General features: G+C 42.0%; 1 protein-coding gene across 8 annotated transcripts in view; it reads left to right on the top strand.

Annotated features, from left to right (window-relative positions):
* The window catches only part of ARID1B (AT-rich interaction domain 1B), a 413,166-nt gene that overhangs the window by 320,780 nt on the left and 64,817 nt on the right, over positions 1-27,569 (top strand). For all 8 annotated transcript variants that reach the window (XM_060114324.1, XM_060114322.1, XM_060114319.1 and 5 more), the window contains one exon: positions 17,958-18,137. In XM_060114324.1, coding sequence (XP_059970307.1) covers positions 17,958-18,137 — 180 coding nt within the window. The remainder of the gene's footprint in view (positions 1-17,957; positions 18,138-27,569) is intronic.

Below are 27,569 nucleotides of genomic sequence, written 5' to 3'. Positions count from 1 at the left end.
ACCATTTCCTTCAAGTAGCAAAAATGAGTTTTATGATTTGCTAAATCTGAACTGATTTTTATGAACGTATTCCTCAAACCTCCCCTGAGACTGTGCTGTATGCGCCATGTGCATTCCTTGTGTGCCTTTTGTTGGTTGGACAACCCCTGAGAAGGAAAACTTATTTTAAAATGACTGTTGGATGATGCTTTCCCATGCGTGAGTTAAATTTCCTCTAAAATTGGGTAGCAAGTACTCTTTTAAAAAATGGCTTTGTTATTTGTTAAAATCTAGGAAGGAACGTTAGCTCCTACCTAATAACACTTGATCAGATATTTTAATGGCAAGTGACATGAATATTTTAATGATTTGATACAATAATGAAAACCTGTTCCTTGTTTTACCATCATTTGGTATGTACCAACAGTATATATAGTGCAAAATAAATCTAAGAAAACCGTTGCTAGAAAATTCCCCAGGGCTGATTCCCATGTATTGAAAAGTAAATTAACTTCATTTATACCTTTACAGTTTGTATATCTGCCCCCCCTTACTTAAGGAAGTAATGAAAGAAGCAGAGAGGGAAAAAAAATACATTGGTGAGTTAGCATCTTATTTTAAAAAATGTATTCTTTCTCAGAAACCATGGACCTTGATAGACAAGATAAGAACATAGCTTCTGCACTGCTGAGTGCTAAAATAACCAAGTTAAACACTTCCTTTTACACTTACTTTGTTTTAACAAGTAAGATTATAAGAGAGTAAGATTCCACAATTATACACATTTTCTCTAATGTACCCACAGGAGATAGCTTTTCTTTAATGGTAGAGAATCTAGAAACACACTTGCCCGGAGACAACTGCACAAAATAGGAGATGCAGCCTACTTTCCTTGGAGGTGCAGTTTTCTGGGTTGTCTCCAAAGTCCTCGTGGGGGACAGCAGTGCTGACAAACGGCCCCGGAGCTAGGTTCCTGCAGGCTCAGGAAGCTGATCTCTTGCTCTGCTGTGGTTCCTTCGTGTTTGGTCTTTGTATCCCCATTCAGGAAGAACATTTATTAATAAACTACATACCCTGTTTAGGAGAATTTTGCAAATCTGAGGCTGTCCTGGGGTCTGAAGAGCACTGGCAACAGCAAGGCCATACCGTCTTCCCGAGGTTGAGCGCAGAGTCCGTGCCCTGTCCAGATCCCAGGCCCTGCAGTGCCCACCCCCCTCTTCAGTTCAGTACCCTCTTCACCTGGTGGTTCTGGTGTCGAGTGTGTCAAAGGACATCAGTCACAAATTCATTTCCCCACATTGTACGTAGGTGAAAATAACTGAGTTTCTGTAGTTTTCTGTTCTCCGTCTATGGAGGTATATGTGGATATGGCCATCATAAGTTACAAAAAGGAGGGAGACACTTGGGATGTTCATTGGCCGCTTTATTCTTCTGTAGTATTGTCACTACATTTCATGTACTTTCCCATACAAAACTTGATTTAGTACTCTCCTGTTTGCCTATTATGTGGTGCTTCTTACTAACTGAATAAGGAAAATTAGTTCAGATTATTTGGTTTTAACTTCTTCATTACTGATATAAGTTTGGGTTTGCTTTTTTTTAAAAGGTCAAAACTTCAGTTTAGTATTCTGTAACACATTTGCCATTGGTTTTTATTTTAAACCACATCTTTTCTCTGTAGACCTCATATAACAACATACAGAATTGCTATTAAAGCATCTCATGCAGAAAATCAAATACAGTACTGTGAATTATATGAACTAAGGCAATGGAGGAACGGTTAAGATAACCCTAAAATACTGAAATATATTTTACAAGAAAATTGTAGCTAACAAGTTTAGATTAGCTTTATCCTTCTTCTTCTTTAGCATATGTATCTTAAAATTTGAAAAGAGCAATAGGAAATGGCTTAATAGTGGGTTGTCCTGTTTTCCAGGAGGACTTGGAGGGAGTGTGGAATAGTCGTCTGAGTAGATAAATAAGCATAATTATTATTAACATCAAAATGATCACATTTTGTTTTGTTTTGTTTTGTTTTTTTGCGGTATGCGGGCCTCTCACTGTTGTGGCCTCTCCTGTTGCGGAGCACAGGCTCCGGACGCACAGGCTCAGCGGCCACGGCTCACGGGCCCAGCCGCTCCGCGGCATGCGGGATCTTCCCGGACCGGGGCACAAACCCGTGTCCCCTGCATCGGCAGGCGGACTCTCAACCACTGCGCCACCAGGGAAGCCCAATGATGACATTTTTAACCCCTGTAAGATGTTAAGCTTCATGAAACTAACAAATGCCCTTCTAGTTTATTGGATTAGCAATTAGGTGAAAATGTTTCCAGAAGGCTTATTTATGTGGACAGATGTAGAGAGGTTCAGAATTAATTTTTTGAAAAGCTTTTAATTGAATTCCCTTTTAATTTTCACAGTGGTGTCTAGTTAAATATTCATTTGAATGCTAGTGGTTTTCTGAAGGTCTGAACTAGATCTGGATTCTCAAAATCAACATAGGTTATTTAACCCTTTTCATCTAGTGTGCCAGCAGGGATTTCCTTAGTGTAATCCCATAGTATTTGAATAATTAGAAGGTAGTAATGAGGATTTAATTAGTCCTTGAGATACGCTGAAAGCAGAACCACTAAGAACTTTCCCTTTTAGACGTGGATTGCAAGCAGAACTGATGCTGCTACCGGACTGTGATGTGCTAGAAAATGTATTCTATCACTGGAGGCACTTCTTTGGCACCATTCCGTGACCGTCAGATCTGTACGGAGGGCATCCTGGGTGAAATCTTCCAGAATTACTGAGTTCCCCAACCCCCAACCTTTATTCTTGTCCAGCCACATGACAACCTTTTCTTCCTCTCAACTGTTTAAACAGAGTTGTAGTCAAAGTATACAGGCTTCCTGTAGCTAATTGAGAACCAACTGTTACTGTATCGGTGGTGCCCAAATTAGACAAGCTAGTCAAGTTGTGTATTTACTCTATAGCTGCAGGACAAGGAAAAAATAACAAAATTTTGCAGTTTCACATATCTCAAGTATTTAATCCAGCCAGGCTTAGTCCTTGACAGCTGTATGTCAAGTGAATCACAAAATTCTCATCTTTGGAATCTGATATCCACAGTGATCTTTATCAGTAGCTCCAGTTTTATAAATACAAACAGTGCCATTATCCAGAAAAAGTGTGTAGCAGATGGGGTGAGCTCAGGCATTTAGATGTTCTTTTTGTGTGCTACCATGAGAAGGTGAATCAGAATCTGTGTACTTCTAAAGTATAAGGTTTCAAACTTATTAGATTGATTGAATAGAATATGTCTTCATTATTCTTATATATTTTTATCCTGTTATTAATCCCAAATGTTAACTGCCTTGGCATAATTTTATTCCCTCTTTAATGAGGTATGTTAGCTTCTTTTCAGCATCTGAATAGAATTCCTTATTAAATTTCTAGGCACATTCTTTTTGCTGAGGGCAAATCTCTCTCTTACTTTTTAATGCCAAGGGCAAGAAAGAGATCTCTTAAAATAAATCCAGTGTCTTACTGTAGCTTAGACTGAACTCTTGAGGGCCAGAACTGAATCTTGTTTATGCTCTGCATCCCTGTGTCTACAACAGCGCCTCCCATATAATAGATGTTTAGCAAAGACTGAGCTGGACAGCAGAAAGTAATTCAGCCTTCACAGCCATTCAGAAGTGTCAGATCTTTTCAGAGCACAGAACAACCAAAGAACAAAAGACTTCTTGTTCTGAAATTAAGAAAGCTTACCATATTGACATGTCTTCATTCAGTTTTCCCATTATAGGTCATTTGCCGTAGCGTAGAGTGTTTCTCTCTCTTGCACCAGATTAAAGCTACCACTTCTGTCTTCCATTCTTCCCAGGCATATTTCTACAACCATACAGACCCGATGTCAGTCTGAGCTGGGGTGCTCGCACCTGGAGCTTTGCACTAAGTGAATTGTCCAGGGGCCAGCCATGCTCTTTATAACCGAGGAATATTTAGATGGAAATAAGTAAAACTTTGGAAAAAATGTTAATGCTACTAGCTTATTTCCTAGTGATAGCTACACCAAAAACCAGTTTTGAAATTTTAAAAATTATTTTTCATCATCTTAATTGACCTAACTCAATTGTTGAGAACAGATTAGCCAGTAAGTATAGAAATGAAGGAGGCCACCGAGATAATTGTTAAGGACTTGGAAGTAGGATTTTTTTTTTTTTCTGTTTCTGCAAACTACAGAAATTATTTTGTTGCTCTTTCTTTGAGATTCTCAGGTTTAAGTATGACAGTCAATCTGCAGATGCTGAGATGTTTCACAGGGTAGGTATACTGGTTGTCCGAAAATGATCTCCTAATCTACCTTTCTAATTGCTCATGCATGTAAAGGTGTTCTTATCGTTTATATTATGAGCACACTAAATACAAAAAGATGCTGCCTTTCAGGACAAGGGTATTGTCAAAGAGAAAATAGATGTCTTTCCTCGAGCGTCGTCGCGTAAACATAGGAGATCAATGTGTGAAGGCATTAATGATAGTCTGCCTCCACCCCCAGATGCAATTAATTTAGCCTCTGCTCTTAATTGAGGATCCTTTTTTATAATCAGTGACAGATGAAAATAAACTCAAATGGGAGGTACTATACAAGAGAGAATATCTACAAAGCTGTTTCTAATTTCTTCAGCCCCAGAACTCTACCTCTGGGCTGGATTGTGGACCAAGCCAAACTAGTCAGTAATGAAGGGAATAACAGTATAGGAATTGTATTAGGGTTAGTGTTGAATTCCTAGTAAGTCTACTATCCAGAGATCTGTTCACCAAAGTGCTCAGAAAACAAGTATCACGTACAATAAAAGTCGATTTATATTCATTGAAGAATCATCAGTCTCCATTTCAGAATATTTTAAAAGAAGCAAAGTTTTGTTACTTTTGTATGTGCAGTAATTTTTTTAATTGCCAGTTAAAGCTTGCTTTTAATAGTTAACACTCATTTGTAATTGGCTCATTATTCTTCAGTGAAAGTATTTGAGAACATCTGGATCTTAGGTAAATTCAGCATTGTGTATTGCGTGCACTTATTTCTAAGAACGTGTTTTCTCCTGTGCTTTTTGGGTCTTACCTCAGTGAAAGACTGCTGTCTGCCTCGTTTCTCAAGCCAGAAAGCTAGAAGGCATCCTTGATGTCTTTTTCCCTCCCATCTGCCCTACCCTAGTCATCCCATTCTGGGACCTCCACCCCTGGGTTGTTTGTCACAGGTCCCCCTTTCTTGACTTTCACTGTCACGACCCCTGCCCAGGCCACCGAGGCATCCTCAGCACCTCCCAACCACTCTTCCTGTCTCAGCTTTGCTCCCTTCCATTCACTTCCATACTGCATCCAGAATGGTCTTTCCAGAAGGCTGGTGAGATCATGTCATTCCCTTCATAAAAGCCTTGAAGAGCTTGCCTTTGCCTTCGGAGAACGGCTTTGCTGATGCACTTGGTTCCTAGGCCCCTTCTCATCCCTCTCAGCCTCCCTTTCTGGTCTCGCTCCCATCACACCACTGCCTCAGAGTCTCCGGCTACACGGAGTCCCTTCTGGGAGCTTCACGTAAGCGCCTCTCCGACCCACTCCTCAGCCCCCACCCCACCCCATCCCTTGCCCATCTTTACTAACCCCTCATGTCCCCCGAACAGCCTGGCACCTGTTAGGTCCCTGAGTCCAGTCCGTGTTTACTGAGAGAGCAAAGAAGGAAGCATGACTTGCTCTGGTGATGCCCCACAGGCCGGGCACCAGCCCACCCAGGCTGGCGGTCCTCGGGACCCCTTGCTGGGGTTGCCAGTGGAGTTCTCTCCCAGCGAGAGCTCTGTGAGGACCAGGACCATGTGGCCCTGTTCCGTGTCATAGGTCCAGTGCCTCTTACAGCACCTTCTTTTCCTCATCTTAATCTTCAGGCAGTTTGGAACCAAAACATTTGCGTTTAGGTGCAGACTTAGCACTAACTGGTTTTGTGACCTTGGACAGTTAATTAAATCTCTGCTTCCTCATTTGTAAAATGGGGATCAGAGCATCCTGTAGATAATGTTATATGGATCAAATGCAACCTTGTATCCAAAAGTTACATATTGCAAAGCACTGTGCAAATATTTGTGATAAGCATCAGGCACAGGTGACTCAGGTGAGACCTGGGTTGAAAGCCTTAAAAGGTGGTTTCTTTGCTTCTTCCAGCACATAGCGACACATACAATTGGCTTTGCCCTCAGCACTGAAGCGGACTTTTGCAGCTAAAACGCCAAAGAATTGTATAACAAGGAAAGGCCGGATATTTTGCCCCCATCTACCATCTGGGTAATTAGTCTGATCCGTCCCCTGACTCTCATTTTCCTGAGGATGGATGATGTCAGTAGCCGAGAGGGCTTTGTGGGCGTGGATGGGGAGAACTTAGATGCTGTCGTCTGTGCCTCCGAATATAGGGCGCTGTGGTGGCAGGGAAGGAAGAGGGAGCGATTCTGCCAGTTAACCTGAGAGCACAGCTGGGAGAGCACTGGGGGGCCCGGGTTACAGCCTTGAATGGGTCATTAGTTTCTGTCTTCCTCAGAGCGGTTCATGTTGTGAAGAGAAGCAGGCAGGCAAATAAACACTGAAGATATTAAAATGTAACAAGAATATTCTTTAAAATCTATTTTTCTCTCCAAATGGGAGTCTGACACCTATTTGCGATGAGAAATCACTCTGTGTTTATAGTCGGAGGCTCCCTGCTAAGGCGGTACAGCGTGTGGCCATTATTTCACACATGTGGAGAAACATCGTTTATTGAACTGCCTTGAAGAAACAAGGCAGTTATTCTGTGAATTTTTAACAGATGCCAACATGACAATACATCGTCCACGTGCCAAAGGAAAAAACGCGCCTTCCTTTGTGGTGGCTTATGGGACCCTGGGTGTTTTGTGGGTGTCCTGACGGCGCTGGAGCTCTGCCAGCCGAAGAGGCACCTCTGATGAAGGCATCACATTTGCGTGCAGTTGGTACTGCGCTCGCTTGCTGTCCTGCGGTAGCCTGAGCACTCTGGCTCTTTCTTTGCTGTGCTGTCTTTCGTGGGTGGCATGAACCATGGTGTGGGCCTTGTGCTTAACGTTGCTTTTTCTAACAGGATTTAAGGTCTCCAGTGATTACGTTGCAGAGTTGGTTGTCTTTCACGAAGAGGGAAAGGATATACAGTTGGAGGCTCAGGTCCATGTTAAAATGCCTTCCAGTTTAATTTTCTGAAATTCCCTGTGTTTGCTCCATTATTTATTTGACTTTCTTTCTAAATCAGTTTTGTAACACCCTTCAACTTAGGGAGGCATTTTCATTGGATGGTCCTTTAACCCATCAGTGACTCTTCTGGAGTTGTGATAACCTGTCATTGCTTATTTGGATTCATGGAGCTTTCCTCTGTATTTTTCCATGTAGCATCTCCTCCAGATATGCCTTAAGGCCTGAGTTATAATTTCATTCTATTTTTGAGCATTTTTAAAGTACTTCTAAAGATAAGCTGTATCTCTGTCTTTCCAGTGAAGAGTTTTTCTTCATTCATACTGCGTAAAAGCATTCTGTATTCATTTCATCCCTTACATGGAAAATGTGATTTGTTTATAATGACTACATAAATCAGTTGCTTGAAAAAATTTTTTTGATCTGCTAAGGTTTAGATAGTCACAGTGGATTTTTCTTTTCTCTAAGAATTTTCTTTTTTTCAAATAAGAGAGTCATATAGCCTTTTTTAAACTATTAAGTGGAAAAACACCCACTTAATAAACCACAAATAGTATGGTGTTGAAGAAAATATTTAAAAGGTCTTGAAAACTCACTTATCTGATAATAATATAGATAGACATTTTAGAAATGCCAATTCTCTGTTAGGCCAGTCTGCTAAGATTTCAAGATAGCAATGTGTTTTCTTAAAAACACATTAAGAAAAAGAAAAGCGTCTTTGGCTTAATTAGTCTTTAATACTGGCCTCTGTATAAAGATTGAAGTAGCATCTTCCCTAGACTTCACATGACTTATACCACCATGCAATATTTAGAATAGATTGTCTGTCTAGGACTTTTCCATTGATTAATAATATAAATATTTGTAGGGGAATGACCCTAATGAAAACCATTCTCAACCTGCAGACTGAATGACTCCAGATGAGGTCCTGCCTTCAGCTATTGGATACATGGAAAATGACATTCAGAAAATTATCAAACCGTGGGGACTTCCCTGGTGGTCCAGTGGTTAAGACTCCGTGCTTCCAGCGTAGGGAGCGCGGGTTTGATCCCTGGTCAGGGAACGAGGATCCCACATGCTGTGGCACAGCCAGAAAGTTAAAAAAAAAAATTATCAAGTTGTAATTAAATATCTTAAGTGAACCCATGTGCCTTTGGAATAAACTTTAGGACAAGTTGTAAGCCTCTTACTAGGTGGTGGAAACGAGCCTGGCCAAGATGGGGCCTTTATCACATGAGCTCCAGAGCTCCTTGACAAGCCCCCAGCAGAAGAGCAGTACGCCCTGATGCTTGGGCGAGGTCTCGGGGGTTTTCCTTTATAACCAGAAAGAGAATAGTCTTATTTCAGACTCTGGTCTCCCTTCAAACCCCACAAAAAACCCTAATGGATTGATTCATCCTTGCATAAATGTTTATCAAGCTAGTGATCGTCATACGTGCTCGTGATCCAGTAACAAACAAAAATCAAGATCCTTGCTCTTTATACTGAGTCTATTCAGGCACTTGATAGGACTCATATCTATTTCTGTGTATCTGTCTACCTTTCTTCTCTTCCTTCTCCCCGCTCCTTCTGCTCCCCAGTCCCACTCTCCCTCTCTTAATAGGCAAACTCCGGGGACTCTGCAGGATTGGGAAGGATGTGCACTGAGTCTTAGGCCGCTCAGAGCTAAGCAGTACTAGAGTTGTTGGTTAAGTGGCCTGAAACTGACAAGCTTCAGTTCTCTGAGCCAAGTAACATGGGCAGCCAGTTATTTCTGGAACTAGCTGTCAGGGAAAGGACCCTGGTTTCTGGATAGTCCGCTGAGTGAGGAAGGCTACCCATCAGCTATAACTGGCTCTGGTGGAGGAGGTGCAGAGCTGGCAGGCCAGCAAAGTGACACAGAGCTGTGTGCTACCTGGGGAAAGGCACCAAGCCCTTTGCCAGGAGGCCACAGGGTGTGGCATTTATCACTCGGTGAATTCAGCACGGTCCAGGGATGTGCGGCGCTTCCTGACTTTGCCGCAGTGAACGGTTTGAACGGGAGCCTGGCAAGCGAGGCTGGTTTGAAAGCTTGGAGTCATTCAGATGGGAAATAAATGGTGGGTTGTATTAAAAATAATACGAATAATAATACCTGTCCCTTACTGCGCCTCTGCTCTGTGTGCAGGCACTGAGCTGTACGCTTTACACAGCGTTTTCTCATTTACTCTTATGAGGTGGGCTCCGTTGTCATCCACCTTTCTCAGAGAAGGAAACGGAGGCCTCACTGTTAACTAACGTGCCTGAAGTCACCTAACCATAAGCGGTGAAGCTAAAATTTGAATTTGCAGTGACCGTGGAGACGGACAGAGCGAATGCACATGGCAGATATTTAGGTGATAGAAATAATGGTGCTTCTGGCCCACTAGGCCACTAGCTGTCAGTGGTTCTTGTTTTGAGGCAGGGGGGATCTCTCTCCTTCTTTTCTTTTCTTTTTAAATTAATTTATTTTATTTATTTACTTTTGTCTGCATTGGGTCTTCGTTGCTGCGCGCAGACTTTGTCTAGTTGCGGCGAGCGGGGGCTACTCTTCATTGTGGTGCGCAGGCTTCTCGTTGCGGTGGCTTCTCTTGTTGTGGAGCATGGGCTCTAGGCGCATGGGCTTCAGTAGTTGTGGCTCGCGGGCTCAGTAGTTGTGGATCATGGGCTCAGTAGCTGTGGCTCATGGGCTCTAGAGCGCAGGCTCAGTAGCTGTGGCTCACGGGCTCTAGAGCGCAGGCTCAGTAGCTGTGGCGCACGGGCTTAGTTGCTCCGCGGCATGTGGGATCTTCCCGAACCAGGGCTCAAACCCGTGTCCCCGGCATTGGCAGGCGGATTCTTAACCACTGCGCCACCAGGGAAGCCCTCAGTTGTTCTTTTTTTGAATAGCGGTCCTCCTTTCCCCAGAAATGATTACTTGAATATACTCACTCTGAAACAAGGAGCCAGACCATCACAGTTATTAAGCTGTTTTCCCAAAGTAACAGTAAATGGTTTCTGAATGAAGATGTTTTCTTATTCATTAAAAACCTGTACTATTTGGTTCCAGTTCTCTGCCAGTCACTTTGCATGGTCCTGAGGAGACAGATACGAAGAGAGTGTGTTTTTTAAAGCCTCAGTGCTCACAATCTGGGGGGAGATAGTCACCCCAGCAAATAACGATGGCAGTGTGACAACGGTTCTGTCTCAGCTAACGTACAGCATATGAAAGTATCTGCTTTTCTGGAAGGCCAGGGAACGCCGTGGAAGCAGCAGGAGACAGGGCCAGGAAGGGTAGGAGCACGTCAGTGTCGTGGAGGCAGACGCCCCTCTGGGCACACTGTGAACCAGTGTTCGGTAGAGGACGCAATCTAGCATGCTGTTTCCAAACTGCGCCGCTCAGTCGTGCGTTTGTTCACTGAAAAAAATATATAAAATATCAGAGAACATTGCACATAATCAGGGTAGAAATTGTTTTGTGAAGAGTACAGTGTGTGTGTGGATACTGAATGTGAATATATAAACACGTGCATACTCACATACACACATTGAATCATGGTATACAATATATTTCTTTACTATGGATTGTGGTTAAAAATGTTTCAAAGTGGTTTCAGCAAATTAACCTCTGTGAGCCTCAGTGTCTTCATAGTTGTTTTGAAGTTTAAAAGGACAAGTAATGAACAAAGCCATTAGCACATAATATCTGCTCATTAAATGTCAACTGTTGTTATTAGATCAGTGAATAGCCCATTAGCAGGGACATGAGAGGTAGTCAATAAATAATTGTTAAGTGAGTGAGTGTGTGAAGATTTACAGGTCGAAAGCAACCTGGTGCCTGCAGGGAGGTAAAAGTGGGAGTGATCGAATCAGAGTGGGGTCGCCATGATGACCATGTAGCCATGATGGGGCTGGAGAAATAGGTCAGGTCACATTTTGAAGAGACTTGATTGCTGGGCTGATAAGTTTGGCTTCATTCTGTTAAGCAATCAAGAGTCATTGCCTAGTTTTTTTGAACAAACACTGTTGAACATCCCTGGAGAGATGAGAAAGGTCAGAATTCAGAGCATAAATTGGAGGCCCTGCCTTGGATGCAAGCAAGAGATTTCCTTCTGAAAGTAGGAAAATCCATAAAGATGGGACATGGATGTCAGTGTCCGTAGGTGAGAGGGCAGGCCGTTGTAGAGGGGTGATGCTGCCTTTTCCTGTGGTTTCTTTACATTTAGCATTAGAATTAGGGGAAGGCTTCAAGAAAGGGATTGTAAATGCTAAACTAACCATTCACAAGACCTGACCAAACAAAAGGGTGCCCAGTGACCACTAGGATTCAGCTGAATGCAGGAACTTTGGCTTCCAAGACTATATGTTGTGACATCCACTTCACCAGTCAGACATAGTCTTAGTCTTATTCGGATCTAGTTTGATTTACCTGCATCCTACCTTCAGCTAAGGTCTCAGCTTAAATAGGACTTCTTTGGGGAAACTTCATTGTCCCTAGTCTAAATTGGGTCCTCCTCTTATACCCTCAGAGTTCCTGTACTTCTGTTTTTTTATACTCATACTTAACTTTTAGTTGTTTATTAGATGGCTGTCTCTGCCACTAGAATGTGAGGTCCACGAGGGCAGACACTGTTTTGCTCATGGTTTACATCCTCAGCACCTAGGATGCTGCCTGGAATCTCGTTCGGTTGCTCTGTGACTTTAGTTTATCATTTTTCCCTATTTGATAGGTTTTCTTTTCTTTCTTTTTTTTTTAAGATTTTTCTTTTTGATGAGGACCATTTTTTAAGTCTTTATTGAATTTGTTACAATATTGCTTCTGTTTTATATTTTGGTTTTTTTGGCCACAAGGCATGTGGGATCTTAGCTTCTCAACCAGGGATCGAACCTGCACCCCCTGCATTAGAAGGCGAAGTCTTAACCACTGGACTACCAGGGAAGTCCCCAGGTTTTATTTTCTATGCAACTAAACTGTAATTCTTCAAGGACAAGGATCACATCTTTTACTTTTTTTTTTTAATGCTCTCTTATTCTTACCACAGTTCCACGAATGCCAGAGTACAATTGGGCCATGCTGATAGAAGATTTGTGTATCATTATGTGGATTGAGTTACCAGTATGAGAGCTTAGATCAGAACTCACACAGTGAATGAAGAGCTTGTAGCGTCACTAAACAGGCAGTGGTCCTTTGTATAGCGTTTTCATGGTGTTCTTCAGTGTAGAGAAGCACAGTCACATACGTTTTTCGTATTTGACTCTCAGAATGATCTTGGAAGCCAGGACAGGAAGTGCATTCACTATTTCATACAAGAGAACCTGTGAGTCCACACAGTGGATGGTAGAGGCAGCCTCTAACCCACATGTGATTCCAAACAGATGCGGGGGGGGGGGTGTCCTATTACTACATTACCTTCTCTCTCATAATAGAGCTTGCGCCTCTTCATCTGGAGTTTGGTTGTACGAGTGTTCGTGATTGCATACACACGTAATGAAGGACTCAAAAATAGTAAATCCATTTATATAAGCCTTCTATGCATTGATTTTATGGATGAAGTGTACAAATCATTTTCATATAGTTTCTAAGATTTTTTTTCAGTAAGTTCTTCTATATAATGTAAATAATAATTATCTAAATTAGTACTTTTTTCCAAAGTTTGAATTTTCCATGTTAGATTATCTACCTAGGGCATATAATTCCATAATACATCTAGAAATTCAACATACTTTTATAATATATGGGAAGTTCACTTTATACCTTATAAATTTTCCTTACTAGATAGTTAGGTTTTCTAAACTCAGATGGTTTATAACTAGAAAAATTTCACAACTTTAAAAAAGAAAAACAGCTTCATTCTCTCAGCTGTTAGTTTTTCTGTTCATAAACTGTGTTAAAAGCCGCCATTTTATAATAACTTCCTAAAGGAAGCAAAATACAATCAAATATGTCACCATAAATAGAAAATTATTGTTTGAAATTTGATATTTGGAAACATTTTAGCATTTATTTCATTCAAAATTAAGGTTAAAATAAAACAAAATGAAGAATATCCCCCAAATAAATATACATGCGAATTTTAGACCTGAATTAGATTTTTCACACAAAAAAAGTTTAAGCCAGAATCATAGGGAACTAGAGCTAGAAGTGCCGCTACAAATATCGTATGTCTTCCCTCTCACCATTTAACAGGTGAGGAAACTGAGGGCCAAGAGCTAGGTTAATTGCCGCATTCTGCACAGCAAGTGTGGAAGGCCCACGACTGACATCCTAGTCAGTTCCCTTGCTGTCACAGCATGCTGCCTCTCCTGCTTTCCTTTTTTGAATATATAATGATAGTAATAGCTAGTGATTATTGAAAGTTCACTGTGTGCCAGGCACTACTATAAATGTTTTACATGTATCATCTCATTTAATCCCCGCAGCAACCCTATGAGGTAGATACAATTGTCCCTATTATATAGATGAGGAAACAAATAATGCACATGCGGGTCTCTATCTTTAGGATGAAAAGTAGAAATACTTCTTTTTTCATTAACTTCTGTCTTCTAATTTTTCATTAGTTTGTTTAGATTATGATGGTATTCAATAACCTCTTAAAAATATGGTTATATCCATAATGGAAACCTTTGTAGTAGGATTATTGCTGGCATTTCATTGTGATTATATACTATGTATCACTTTACCTACCTCCTAACTGGTCTCCTAACTTTTAGCCTTACTCTCCTTCTGTCCTTCCTTCTTGCTGCATATTATGGCAGAATTAGCTTTTGAGAATGCAAGTCAGATCATATTGCTTTCCTGCTAAGACTGTGTATGGCCTTTGCCAGTGTCAGTCACACTGAAGGACCAGATTTGCATAGGATTGCAGGTGCAAGAGTTTTGGTGAACTGTACATCTATTTGGTAATAACAGCTGAATCTGCAAGATGAAATGCTCCCTAGTCAAGACATAGAGGGGCCAACAGAAAAATGGGCAAATGATATAAATAGTTGTAGAAAAGGAGTCAAAACTGCTGTAAAACAAAATGTTCAGCCTTACTCATGATAAAAGGAATACACATGGGCTTCCCTGGTGGCGCAGTGGTTGAGAGTCTGCCTGCCGATGCAGGGGACGCCGGTTCGTGCCCCGGTCCGGGAGGATCCCATATGCCGCGGAGCAGCTGGGCCCTTGAGCCATGGCCACTGAGCCTGCGCGTCCAGAGCCTGTGCTCCGCAACGGGAGAGGCCACAACAGTGAGAGGCCCGTGTACAGCAAAAAAAAAAAAAAAAAAAGGAATACACAATCTAACACAAACCAATTATAAAATATCCCTGAAAGGATACATTAAAAAACCATTTGTCTTTGACCAGGGGAACTCCGTGGTAGGAGATGGGGTATATATTTTTTAAGCTTTTGGAATTTGTAGACAGTTACACAAGTACTGGAGTCCCGTGGATCCCACATATTTAAATAAAAACACAAATGTAGAAATAAAAACCAGCTTGTTCATGCTAGTTGGAAACTACACCTGAATACATGGGGTATTCGGGAGTTAAAAGATACTCGTGGCAGTTGATAAACCAGAAAGTTACCATCACACTGTCTTCCTTTTGTGTGTACATGTCAGATTACAGAACATTTTCAGGTGCTCAGTTGCTCTTGCAGCAACCTCATCTGCATTTTAAGGTGAGGAAACTGAGCCTCAGATAAATTACGATTCACCTAAGGTCACAGAGCCAGTTTTGATCAGTTCACACACTGCAGTATATTTATTTACGTATCTGTCTACTCTACCGGATTCTGAGCTAGCGACACAAACAAAGCTGTAATGTAGGCCTTCGATTCCCAGTTGACTGCCTTTCGATGCTGGTAGTTCAGAAAAAAGTCAGTGAAATTATGTCACCTCCTTTCATTGTCTTGGGGAATACATGAAAGGGATGAGTCTCACCAAAAATATAAAACAAGGTTTCAGAAACGTCTTGTAAGTGGTGCCATTGCAAAAGCATACAGAGAAAAAAAAATAGCTTTCCAATTTTAATTTCTATGGAAGGAGGTGGATTCCATACTCCACAGAACCTTGTTGTTGGAATTTGATGTTGCTACACATTCCATTTGGATTAGCTTTAACATTCTACCTCTTGTGAAGCCTTTTGACGAACTTGATTTTCTGCAAAATTCCAGTGATGAGTGAGACAGTTCAAGTGGATCATGGCATATATACACATATTTTTAAGGATTGAATAAAGAATCAGAAATAAATAACTTGCCCAGATAAGAATTCTTAGAAGTCATTTGAACAAACCTCAAGCTTATAGTAAGTGTCCAAGAGGCAGCAATAAGTTAAGGATGTGCTGTGTTACCAGCAGTTCTAAATCCTTCAGCATGGACACTTTCTTGGTTGAAGTGAAATTTAATGCTAAAAAACGGACATGTATTATTTTCCTTAACTAATGAAGGAGAAAGCAGCCATTCTCGAAAGAGAGAAAGGAAGAAAAACGTATACAATCTGTATGGGATTTAAACACTTTTTTATTAAACAGGACTCTATATGAAACTCTTGAGAATTTTATAGTCAGGCTTAGATAAATATTTCATGTTACATCTTAAGATGCAATCATTTATAGTAATTTTAGCACTCTGATTTCTGTTTGTTTTCAGATTTGAAAAAGCAAACATTTTCTATGATGATTTATATCTGGGAGCCGCCAATTGAGCCCAATTTCACATGACTTTATCTTTATAAATAAATGAAATAGGATAATAAGGAACAGCTCTACTTACTTGTATTTTATGTCTATCTTTTTAGACAGAAGCAGTGTTAGAAAATCTCTTTTTTTTTCTTACTGAAATGTAAACCATGGCCTTTGTAAAGGCCCTACTCTGTTTAACCCCCTAAATTTAAGCTGGCCTTGGATCCAGGCATCACCTTCCCCTCCGGCTGCCTCAGGAGACTCTCCTTCTCAAGCTACTGCTCTCAGTTCTCCTCTGGAGTAGGTGGAAACCTGCCCCCTCTCTGCACTCACCCTGTACGAAAGCCTTCAGCTGACACCCGTGAACTCTCACCAACTCTAACTCCTGGGTTCTGGGAGGTTTTTTTCAAACTGCCCTTTGTTAGTTTTCTGGCTTGATGATTTATCTTTTTCTTAGTTACATGTCTTGATTTGGGGTATTCTTTGTCTAAATGCGTATTCACAGTTCATTCTATGTACTTGCTTACATTTGGCTGAACTACTGATGATGGCAATGTACCTTGACTTTATAGTCCTGCACAATTGAAAGATGTATTTTCTTTATCCATTTGTCCAGCTACCTGCTAAGCACCTACTGCGCTGTGCTCAGCACTCTGAGTACAGGAGGAATTTAATACTCATTCTTTCAGCACGTAGTTTTTGATACCTACTACGCGCCAGACGCCCTGCTGGGCACTGAGAATGCAGCAGAGGGCACGTCCATGATCCTTGCCTTCTTGGGGCTTATGTTTTAGTGGGGAAGAGAGAGCTTAAGTGAGTCAGAAATAAAGTAAGATGATCACATGTTATGAAAAGCACGTGAGGAGAACGGGTGGCGCCACCAGGGCAGTCAGGGAAGGTGGACCTGGGGGACAGGAAGGAATCGGCAGTAGGACGCTCTCGGAAGAGGGAACGGGAGAGAGTAGGCTCTATCAAGGGAAGGAACTTGACGTTATCTTCTAGGAAGCATGAGAAGGCCAGTGGACTTCAGGGTAGTGAGAAGGAGAGAAAACTATAGGAAGTGGGGTTAAAGTGAGAAAGGCAACCCCAGACCACAAAAGAGCCCACAGACCATAGTCAGATGCTGGCATTTTGTTCCAGGTCTAATGAGAACCCTGGTGGCAGGATGGTTATACAGAGAAGATACGCTCTGATTTCCTTTTTTATTCCTGAACAATCATTCTGGCGGCTTTGTGAAAGTGAACCAAAAGGCACAAAAACGGGGCAGGGCTGAGAGGGGTGAGCCAGACCATGACCACGTCTGGTCATGGGAGAGAAGATGGTAGCTGGGCGGCTTGGCTTTTGTAGATGAGGAAATGGAGAAGAGGCGTGACCCCAAGATACATCTTGGAAGTAGAGGCAACAGACGTGCCAGTGGGTCCATCACACCATAGGACATCGGGGCGGGAGGAAGGAATCGTGGGTGGCACACGGGGGTGAGTGGTGGTGCTGTTTTGGCAATGGGGAGAACTTTACGGGAGGAAGTCAGGGTCTGTTTGGAATAGCAGGGTACACTTCAGACCCTCCACTTGTGTGCAGTTCCCCCCCGCCACCCCGAGGGGTAGTATGAATCAGGTGGTAAGTCTGCAGGACTATAGGAGTCACGGTGAACAATTGTGGCCCCAGGAGATCCGAGGGGAGAAAAATGGTTATGTGCCGGGGAGAGCTGGGTGCTGACCTGGGCTTGAGAGAGGGGTGGGATGTCTGAGTGAGCGGGGACACGTGGCCCAGAGATCGGGAAGTGAGCCGAGGCTCTGAGGGGCGCGCACACGTCCAGCCAGGCAAGAATGGAGGTTGGGAGAGGTTAAGGTTATTGGCCTGTTCACCCTCTTCTCCTTTTCCCTAGTTCATGTCCACAGTCCATCGGGTTCCCAGGAACTCTAGTGAGAGTTCAGAGTGAGGACTCGGGTAGCCCCTGGGCCCTCTCACATCCTCCACACTGGGTTTGAGATGTCTTTAGATGTTCTTTAGGGGAATCCCACAGCACCAGTCTTCTCCCATCTACCTTTGACACAATTCCGTGTTCACTTTTGTCACCTGCATTTATATATTTCCATTTATTTCTCACTTAGGTTTTATGGCAGGCGCACAAAGAAACCCTCAGATGTCTCAATATGGACCTCAACAGACAGGACCATCCATGTCGCCTCATCCTTCTCCTGGAGGCCAGATGCATCCTGGAATCAGTAGCTTCCAACAGAGTAACTCAAGTGGGACTTACGGTCCACAGATGAGCCAGTATGGACCACAAGGTAAAAACGTTTCTCCAAAATGCACTGCAGTAGGTTGTAGAAATGTTGTTTATATGTTAGTCCTTCAAGACCTTAACGTTATAAACATCTTTTAAGATCCAGTTATTTGTTACCTGACAGATTTGTGAGGTTAATGCAAACCCACAGTCCTTCAGTTGCCCGTAGTGATGAGAAGAATAATTATAGCAACTATTCATTAAGCATTCATGCATCAGACACTGTGGTAAGTGCCCTTCATACGTGTGCTGTTAATAATGAAGGAGTAAAGCCTGTTTCTGCAGTGTAGCTCTAAATGCTTGTCCTCAAAAAGTTTCTGATTTAAAACCTAGTTTCATTATGTTGTATTCTAACTTTGTCCCCTGCCTCTCTGTAATTCTGTTTGTAACAATATTCTCACTACTCAGAAGGATTTCATGTGTCTCCAGATGAAATCTCTCATCTCTCTTCATCTAATCTGTCTCCAAAGTGCTCCCTCAGGTAAATAATAGTTCTGATTTTCACAGTCATTACCAGTTTTACTCTTAGAAGGCAGGACAAAGCCTGAAATGGACATGTCTTTCAAAAAGGAAAGAGTAGAAAAATAAGTGAAACTTGGCCCCAAAGACACCATTTTCATTCTGCCTTCCTGAACATTGACATCTGTTTTGTCTTACACATGCAGAATCCTTTTATCAGGGTTTTTAACCTGATATATATTTTTTTTTCTAAGTCACTTTTGGCAGTAAGGCATCTGAAATTAGCACCTTCTTTATATTTTGTTTCTTTAAATTAGACATTAATGGATAATTTAGAGAGAATGAGCTAATCTGGCACAATTCCCAGAGCTTCCTCATTTCTGAAAATACCAGAATATTCTGAGTGAAGACAATGCCCAGTAGGAAACTGTAGTAAAATGTTCGCTGCCTCCACAACAAAGTCGGATCCCCTGACTTAATAAAGCCTTAATATATCTGAGAGCTTTTCTGTCTGTCTGGAAAACGTGCTGTGTTGAGGACCTTTGGGCTTCTCCGGCCATCAAATAAGTGCCTGCCAGGCCAGACGATTCTTTGAGGAGGCCAGGCACCTTCTCGGCTTTTTACCTGGTGTTTCTCAGAAAAGCTTTCCTTACTTCACGGTTTGAAAATTGTCTTGTTTTCTGAAGATCTCTTTCAGAAGGATTTTAAGCACCTTCAGTACTATCAATGTAGCACCATCGCCTTGCCTTACGTTGCTCTGTCATTTTACTTTCCAGCTATTTCTGTTGTTGGGGAAACTATATTAAAACACCCAAAACAACATTTTTCCATGGCCCCTTCCTGCCTCTGTCCATGTGCGTGTAGTCAGAGTGGATACAGACGTGGGTTTTGCTTGATTCCCTTCCCACCATGTCATAAATGGATTTCTGTGTTGTGAATTCCAGTAAGCTCTAGGAATTTAAGGTCCCAGTTGACAGTAAGCGTCTGCCCAGTTCCCCATCAGCCCCAGGTAGTTGTGACATGGGGCAGTTTGTCGCTGAGCTAAGGCAGGACGTGTCACTCAGCTGTGAAAGCGCCTACTTGCCCGCTGCACCTGCTCAGTGGGTAACTTCAAAACTGGGGGGCTTTGGCTATCAGGAAAGGAAGAAAACTTTAGTGAAAGTTGGAAAGGCAGTTTATAAGTTGTGATATGCACAGAAAATGTGGACTTTTGTTCAGAATATAACTGGAGAATCCTGGAGGTCAGGACCTTATTCTCGGAATTAGGGAGGCCTGGGATTTAACCACTACCACTCACTAGGGCTTCCTGTAATCTTCAGAACTGGTTTCTCTACTCTTAAATAATTCACTCTTGCATTCTCGTCCTCTGCTGCTCTCAAATAAGGGAAAGTGGAGCCTTGGACTATCTGATGAGTCTTTTGTGAACGGCTGTGAAAGCACTTATGCTTTAGGAGTTAGGTAATAACACAAAAGGTAATTTCTATAGAATGGATTTATTTTCTGAAAAAAACCCTCAGTTTTTTGGAATCATTGAATGTTAAGATTCTTTTTTTTTTTTTTAATTTATTTGGCTGCATTGGGTCTTAGTTGCAGCACATAGGATCTGCGTTGTGATACGCTCGGGCTCTTCGTCGCACCGCGCAGGCTTCTCTCTAGTTGTGGCGTGTGAGCTCTAGAGCACGGGCTCAGTAGTTGCAGCGTGCTGGCTTAGTTGCCCTGCGGCACATGGGATCTTAGTTCCCCAACCAGGGATCGAACCCACCGCCCCTGCTTTAGGGAGGTGGATTCTTAACCAGAGGACCACCAGGGAAGTCCCAAGATTCTTGATTTAGGAGCACTGCACCCGTGAGGGTTCTCACCCAAACTTGTGTGCCCTTGGAAAGTTGCTTACTCTCTGGGATTTACTTTTCCTATAGAAAATGGGGAAATTAGATTGTGTTACCTTGGAAGTTGCTTCTAATTCTAATATTCTGAGTCTAAATTTTGCTTCAACTCCAGGGCCTTTTATGTTAATGCGGCCTACTGGATCCACTGCATAACATGTTGGTTATGTAGACAAGAAGGTTTTTGTTGGGGTTTTTTTTTTAAGGCATAAATGCTGAGTTTAGGTTGACATTAGAGATAATTTAAAATAAGGCTGATAATTTCCATACACAGCACTTTCTAACTTTGAAAAAAAGTGCCTGCCCATTTGTGCTCTCGGCAATGTTCTCCTTCCAAGAGGCATCTCAAGCACATTCCACTTTGAGGCGTGTCCCCTCCTGGGTGCCTTGACTGGCTCCAGTGCTGGGCTGCCAGTCAGTGTCCCAGTGCTCTGTGTGCACATCAGAGCTGTTTGCTTTCCTCCTTGTATTCTCCTCTCCTCGGCAAACACTGAATGACAGGAAATTACGCTTGTAACCTGTATCACTCAATTCAGTAAATGTTCTTACCTTTACATTTCTCTTGGTTGATCCTTTTAAACAGAGACCCAAATGAAGTATTTTTTTTCTTTCTCTTAATTAACTACTCAAATTATTAGTAAAATATTCAGCTTACATCTTCGCGTTACACGTTTTGATGTCTGGAAGGAATCGCTTGTGCAGCGACCCACTGGGTCATCAGTCACATCTTCTATGTTACTAACTAGATGGCTTTCTTCTGGGCTGGTTTCGTTTTTAAGAGATCTCAGGGGAAAATATTTTACCGTCTCTTTTTGCTATAACCTTTTTGCTGTCAGGAGCAGCTTCTTCAAAATTACTAGTAACAACCAGCAACGTTTATTAAACACTCCTGGGTCCTGGTCTCGGTGTTTTTCATATATTAACTCATTGAATCCTCACAACATGCTGTGTTATAGGTACTGTTATTACTCCACTTGACAGAGCAGGAGACTGAGGCGTGCACCACATACACACCTCTGCCCCGGGCACACAGTGGGACGCCAGGATTCCAATGCAGACACACTTTCCCATTTTTATTAATTAACAGGAAGCCCGTGACGTGATCCCGTTTCGCAAAGGAGCAGGTTAGGTAATTTACGCACAGCCCCACAGCTGGTAAGAGCAGAGCCAGGGTTCACACCGAGGGAGACTCCAGAGGCCACTCGCAGAGCCACCGGGGCGTCGCTTCCCAGGCCTGAGATGTACTCCTTCCCTGCCGTTCCTTCAGTGGGCGAGAGAGAAGGAAGCAAAAGGCAAAAACCACTGGCCTTCAAGGAGCAAGGAACTTTTGGGGAATACAAAAATACTAGAGATTAAGGAAAAGCATAACTATTAAGAAGAAATTTTTAGAAGTGTATATGAATACTGTAGAATCTGAATTATTAAACGTATAACGGGGCTTCCCCCTTTGGCTCGCGTTTCTCTCTGCGCCCCTTTTTCTCCACGCTGCTATTTTGAGCTCCTCCGCCCGGCGGGGTGACAAAGGCGCCGCCGCCGGCGTTTTCTACGTTTTCTACCCGCGGCTCCGCCACCCGGCCGGCCCCCTCGGCACCCACAGAATCCCCGAGGCCCCAAAGCACCTCCCGAAAGGATGCGCCGAAGAGCGGCAGCTTTCCTCGCCCCGAAGTGCGCTGGCTCCTCGATGTTCTCCCAACAGCTGCTAGGTCATCATCGAGGCCACCATGCCCCCTCCCATACAAAAGGCGACCTTGAGCGCCGGTAACAGGAAACACCCAGTCAGTTTTGGACAAATATCAAAATACCCTAATGGGATGAAGCCAATCTAAATGTGTAAAAATGTTTAATCGCAGTATACTTGATGAAATAGTACTTTTCTACCTTCAAGCAAGCACGTGTAAAATAACTACCCTTACAAACTGTTTGCAGTAGAAAGGGCCATAGAGACTTGCTCTAATAAATAGAAAGCAGTTATGTAATTGACATGTTAATTATTAATAAGTGCATTTGTATGGGAAAAAGGGAGCGGAAATCAATTTCATCTTCACAGTCTTTCTATTTCCTAAGGACAGACACTGTCTTGTTTGTGTGTTCTCTAGAACAGTGTCTGTCACAGGCTGTCCACAAGTGTTTTGGGCATGTTTGTCACTAATTGCAAAAAGTGAGGGTCTAGCCTTAGTTTTGCAAGGAATTAGGAGTATTACCTTCGGCAACTAACAGGGATTCTGAGCCTAGATTCCCCTCCAGTTATCACTGCCTTGTATGTTAGTGTCTGGGCCACCACTTACAGCTACACACGTTGTACAATGACTCAGCCTTGGTTTTATGCCTTAATTTGTATAGTGTGTCTTAGGAAGCAGGGAATTTCTAAGTAGGTGAGTCTGAAGAACATTTTATTCCTAAATAACTTGGTCAAAGAGGCTTTTCGGAAGGGTTTAACGTGTTTTTCTCTAAAATAAATAAGATGCCATAGGAACTCTTCCTTCTTCATTCATTAAAATGTTTCTCACAGATTCAGCAAAGGCAAACTTCAATGATACCTAGTTGAAATGAATGCAGTTCCAAAATAGTGAATTGCACATTAATAATCTTACAGCTGTTTCAGTTCAGAGGAACAACATATAAATGTCACCAGTTGGCAGCCCACTGGCTACTTGAAGAGTGCCTTACAGGCCCATGACAACCTTGGTGTCACCATGACCCAAGATTTCAGTCTCTGCTCTTACTCTCAAATTAAACTAAATTCAGCCTCTCTTCTACAGAAGTGAGATGTGTCTGCCACATGGATTCATTTTTTCTCCCCGTGGACAGTGCTGCAAATTGGAGATCTTGTTCTTTGGCTTTCCAAAGGCTGATTTCTGTGCAGATCACTCCCCCTTCGGTTTCACTCATTTTTTTTTTTCTTAAAACAGTTTGTAATATACTTGATATGTTCACTGCTTCCTGTTACCTTTATTTTATGGTTAAATGGACATTGCTAGGCAAAAGTATTAATTCCATATTCTATACAGCTTTGTTAAAAAATTCTAAATCTTTATCTTGCTCACAGTAGCAAAAACAGATTGTAGTAGATCATTTTACAGCAAAAGGTGGTTAATGCCATGTTCTTTTGGTGCTCAAATTTAGCCTTCAAGTTAAAAGGTTTAAGCATGAATTTTTCTTAGCAGACTGATAATCATCGTGATTTTATCAAAACCTGGGAATTAGGGAAGAAGTAAGGAAAACAAAGTACAAATCAACTTTAAGAAAGAAAAAGAAAAAAACATAAAGCAACATTGATTTTGACTAGTGTGAAGCTAATTATTTTACGTTGCTTATTAAAATCAACAGCACACAGAGTGCCAGCATCCCCTCCCCTCACTGAATGACTAAGCACCTCGTGGGGCGTGGTCATCCGGTGGACTTGTACCGCAGACCTGGGTCATGACAATTGTGGATGGCAGTGCAGAAATGCAGGATGTGGACGTGCAGCTTTGCTTTACATCTTAGCAAGGTGCCTTTTCCTGAGGCTCACAGCTCTGCCATTTTTTTCAAATGTTTGTTTGAAAAGAAATGACCGGTTTTCAAATCTTTAAGAGTTGGTACCACGGGTCCTTTCAGAAGGCTTCCTGCACCTGCCGTCAGGTGAAGCAGATCAGAGCTCTCCCTCCAGGGGGCGCCGTTCCCATGCAGTCTGTGGGTGTGCACAGGGCACAGCAGCTCTGAGCCTAGGGAGGACGCAGGTGCAGTGACTGGGAATCCTTCGTTCCTTACCGTGGGGATTTTACTGTTTTATGCCAAATTTGGCTCTTGAATTAAGATAATACAATTTTACATTTTTTAGGTTAGTACTTACTTTTTCTTATACTTTGTTTGAGAAATAAATTTAATATCTGTGCATCTTGAAAGTAAAATTAGACATATGATGCAATATATAATAAAAAGAATTTCACTGATTGAAAAGTTATCTTTCATTAATATTGGAACAGATTCTGTCTATTCCTTGACAGATTCTAACCATTGTCAGTGTCCAGCAATAGTTACTGTTAATATTTTTTTCCTCACAGCAATCACACGAGATAGAGAATCTTGTATCACGCCCTTTTTGCAGATGAGGAAACTGAGCATTGTGTGTGAAATGTCTGCGTGTGTGTGGCCTTTCTGAAGGCCACACACACACAGACATTTATGCTCCTGCTCCTTGAGGGCCTGTGCTCTCAAGACTCACTGCTCTGAAGTTAGATACTAGCATCGGACTTACCCATATGTCCCCCAAGCCTGTGTGTGACGTCAGCCTTGGCGGTGGTGGTTTCTCCAAAGATCCTCTTCTACACGGAGGCAGCCTGCACGCACACAGCTCCCTTCCCCGCGTGGCTCTCCTCTGTCACTGGCTCAGGGACCTGCCCTCTCCACTCTGTGTAAGTTCTCCCTGCTTTGTTCTCCTTCAGAGCACTTGACACCACACGACATGCTCTAGATTTGTTTATTAGCCTGTCTCCTGCCACCAGAATGTAAGCTCTTTGCCTTTGCTCATTGCTGAATCCCCATCTGTTAGCACAGAGCTGGCATATTAGAGGCTCTTGAGAACTGTTTCCTAAACGGATGAAGACAGAGAGTGTTCCAGAGACACTGGTATGCCTTCTTGACCCTGCGTTGTTGCTTGATGGGTATTGGGTTGACTGCTCAATGCTTAAGAATTATCTTTGGGAGATAGCACTAAGGATCACGGTTGTCTGTTTTCTCTGTGCTTTGATATTTTCTGTATTGCGCTTGCATCCCTGTATAATTAAATTTTTAAAGGAGTTAAAATTTGTAATATATATGGGAAAAAACTACCAAAAGTAACATATGTGGGAAGAAAACTACCAAAACTACTGAAGTCATACTGTAAGGTAATGGGTCTTTTCTCCTCTTTTACAAGCTTTATGTAATATTATTATTATTATTACATTTTGAAGACTTTTTAAAATGCATGTTGACCTAGGAAAAATATGGTGTCATATATCAGTTCAAAAGATAAATTATCGCTATTCCCACAAATAGTAGGATTTAATGCAACTTGGGGTAAGTTCACTTTCATTTTGAATCTGCATTTGTGGTCTTCTTTACTCAGTCAGTTTCTCTCCTAAAGCAGTGGCTGAAAGTACAGCATTGTGAGATCAGTCTGAGAGAAAGGTAGCGTGGGAAGAAGGTTTTTTAAATGTAGCCTTTTTTTGCACAGCAAGGATCTTACATACATGAAAAATACTCTCAAAATCATTTGTCATTAGAGAAATGAAAATTAAAGCCACAACAGTATCCACTACACACCTACTGGAATGGCTAATATTTTTGAAAAATTGGCAATATCCAGGATGTACAGTAGAGCAATTAGAACTCTCATGTATTGTAGTGGAGTTTCTTACAAAGTTAAAAATACACTTATCATACAACCTAGCACTCTCATCCCTAGAGTTTACCAAGAGAGATGAAACATATATCCACTCAGACACCTGTGTGCAAATGTCAACAGCTTTGTTCGTGATTGCCAGAAACTGGAAACAGCCCAAATGTTCACAGAATAGAATACTACTCAGCAGCAAAAGGGAACAAACTGCTGATATGCACGACATTATGGGTGAATTTGGAAAGCATGGTGCTGAGTGAAAGGAGCCAGACACAGTACACTATGACTCTATTTGTATGACATCCTGGGGAAGGCAAAACTGTAGGAAGAGAAATCAGATCAGCGGTTGCCAGGAGTGGGGATGAGATTGACCACAAAATGGCAACTTTTTGTCATGATAGAAATACCCCCTGTCTTAACTGTGCTGGTGGTTATAGGGCATATATGGTTGCTAATGCATATAAATTCTACCTCAATAAACATGACTTAATATTATGTAGTACATGGCTATGTGAAGTGATGATTACTGGCCAAATTTAGCCCTAATTCACGAATATGTTTATCATAGTATATAGCTAATTATCCATTTGTTTTTTTCCCACTCAGGGTCAGCTGTCTATTCTATGATTCGTGCACCATTTTACCCTCCACAGCAAAGGGGAATAATATAGGACTTTGCATGTAATAGCTGTTCATGAGTAATTGTTGTATGGTTGAAACTGAGAAGTAAAATAAACGGAAGCATTTAATGATTCAATAAAAGCAGTAAGCTTGGAATATTAATTATAACTAGCAAATTTGAAAACTTAGAGTCAGGTACAGAATTATTTGTGATCCTCTAAAATAATGATGGTGACTTGAATAGAGTCTAGCTCCTGCTTCCTCTGTCTGGTGCTTGAATACAACTCCTGGTGGGTTGAAATCTGAATTCATTTGGTGACCAATTTTCCAAAGCTGGTGTGCCAAGATGAACCCACTTGAAAACTGTGGGCTCTCGTACTTGGCTGCAAGACCCGTCCAGCTGAGGTGGGCTGGCCCAGCATCTGCAGCCTTCATTGTGCTTAATGCTGGAACCATCTGTTTTCTGTCAGAGCTAGTGCCAACAAATTACTAATCTATTAGAGAAACATGGAAATAAGATTGCACTTCTCATTCCTGGCTTTTCCTCTCATATTTTGCTTGGCTTACATATTTGGTTTTTGTTTATTTTGGGGAGAAAGATATGTTATCGAGTAGGCAAAGTGGGGTGTGTGTGAATCATTTTTCACTCCTTCCACACATTTTCAAAAAATGATGGAGAAAAAATCATATTAATGCTTATTGATAATAATGGTATTATTGTTGATGGTCACGGTGATAGCTGTCATTTTTTAGGTAGTTCTATGCTTGGCCCTGAACTAGTCACTTTCTACCTATTCCCCGTTACGATTGTTACTTTACCTGGCAAAAGTGATGTTCCGAGAGGTTAAGTACCTTGTCCAAGGTCACGCCCTAGGCAGTGTCAGACCAGTATTCAAACCCAGTTTCTAGAGCAGCCTTTATCCGTTGCTGCCTCTTAAGCCATTTAAAGCCTTTAGAAACCATTTTTATCCAGGCATGTGAGTTTAATGAGGAAAGTCTTGAAAGTTTCAAGGAGAAGAAAAGGGGACTTTGTATTTCTTCTACCAAATAGAGGCCTCTATAATTAGAACATATTCCCTTGACATGTGCTGTTGAGTGCCAGTTCATGAAA

The sequence above is a fragment of the Mesoplodon densirostris genome, chromosome 12 (assembly GCF_025265405.1).
Source record: "Mesoplodon densirostris isolate mMesDen1 chromosome 12, mMesDen1 primary haplotype, whole genome shotgun sequence".
NCBI lineage: Eukaryota > Metazoa > Chordata > Mammalia > Artiodactyla > Ziphiidae > Mesoplodon > Mesoplodon densirostris.
The sequence above is the reverse complement of the archived record's forward strand: the minus strand, read 5'-3'. Positions and strand labels throughout refer to the sequence as shown.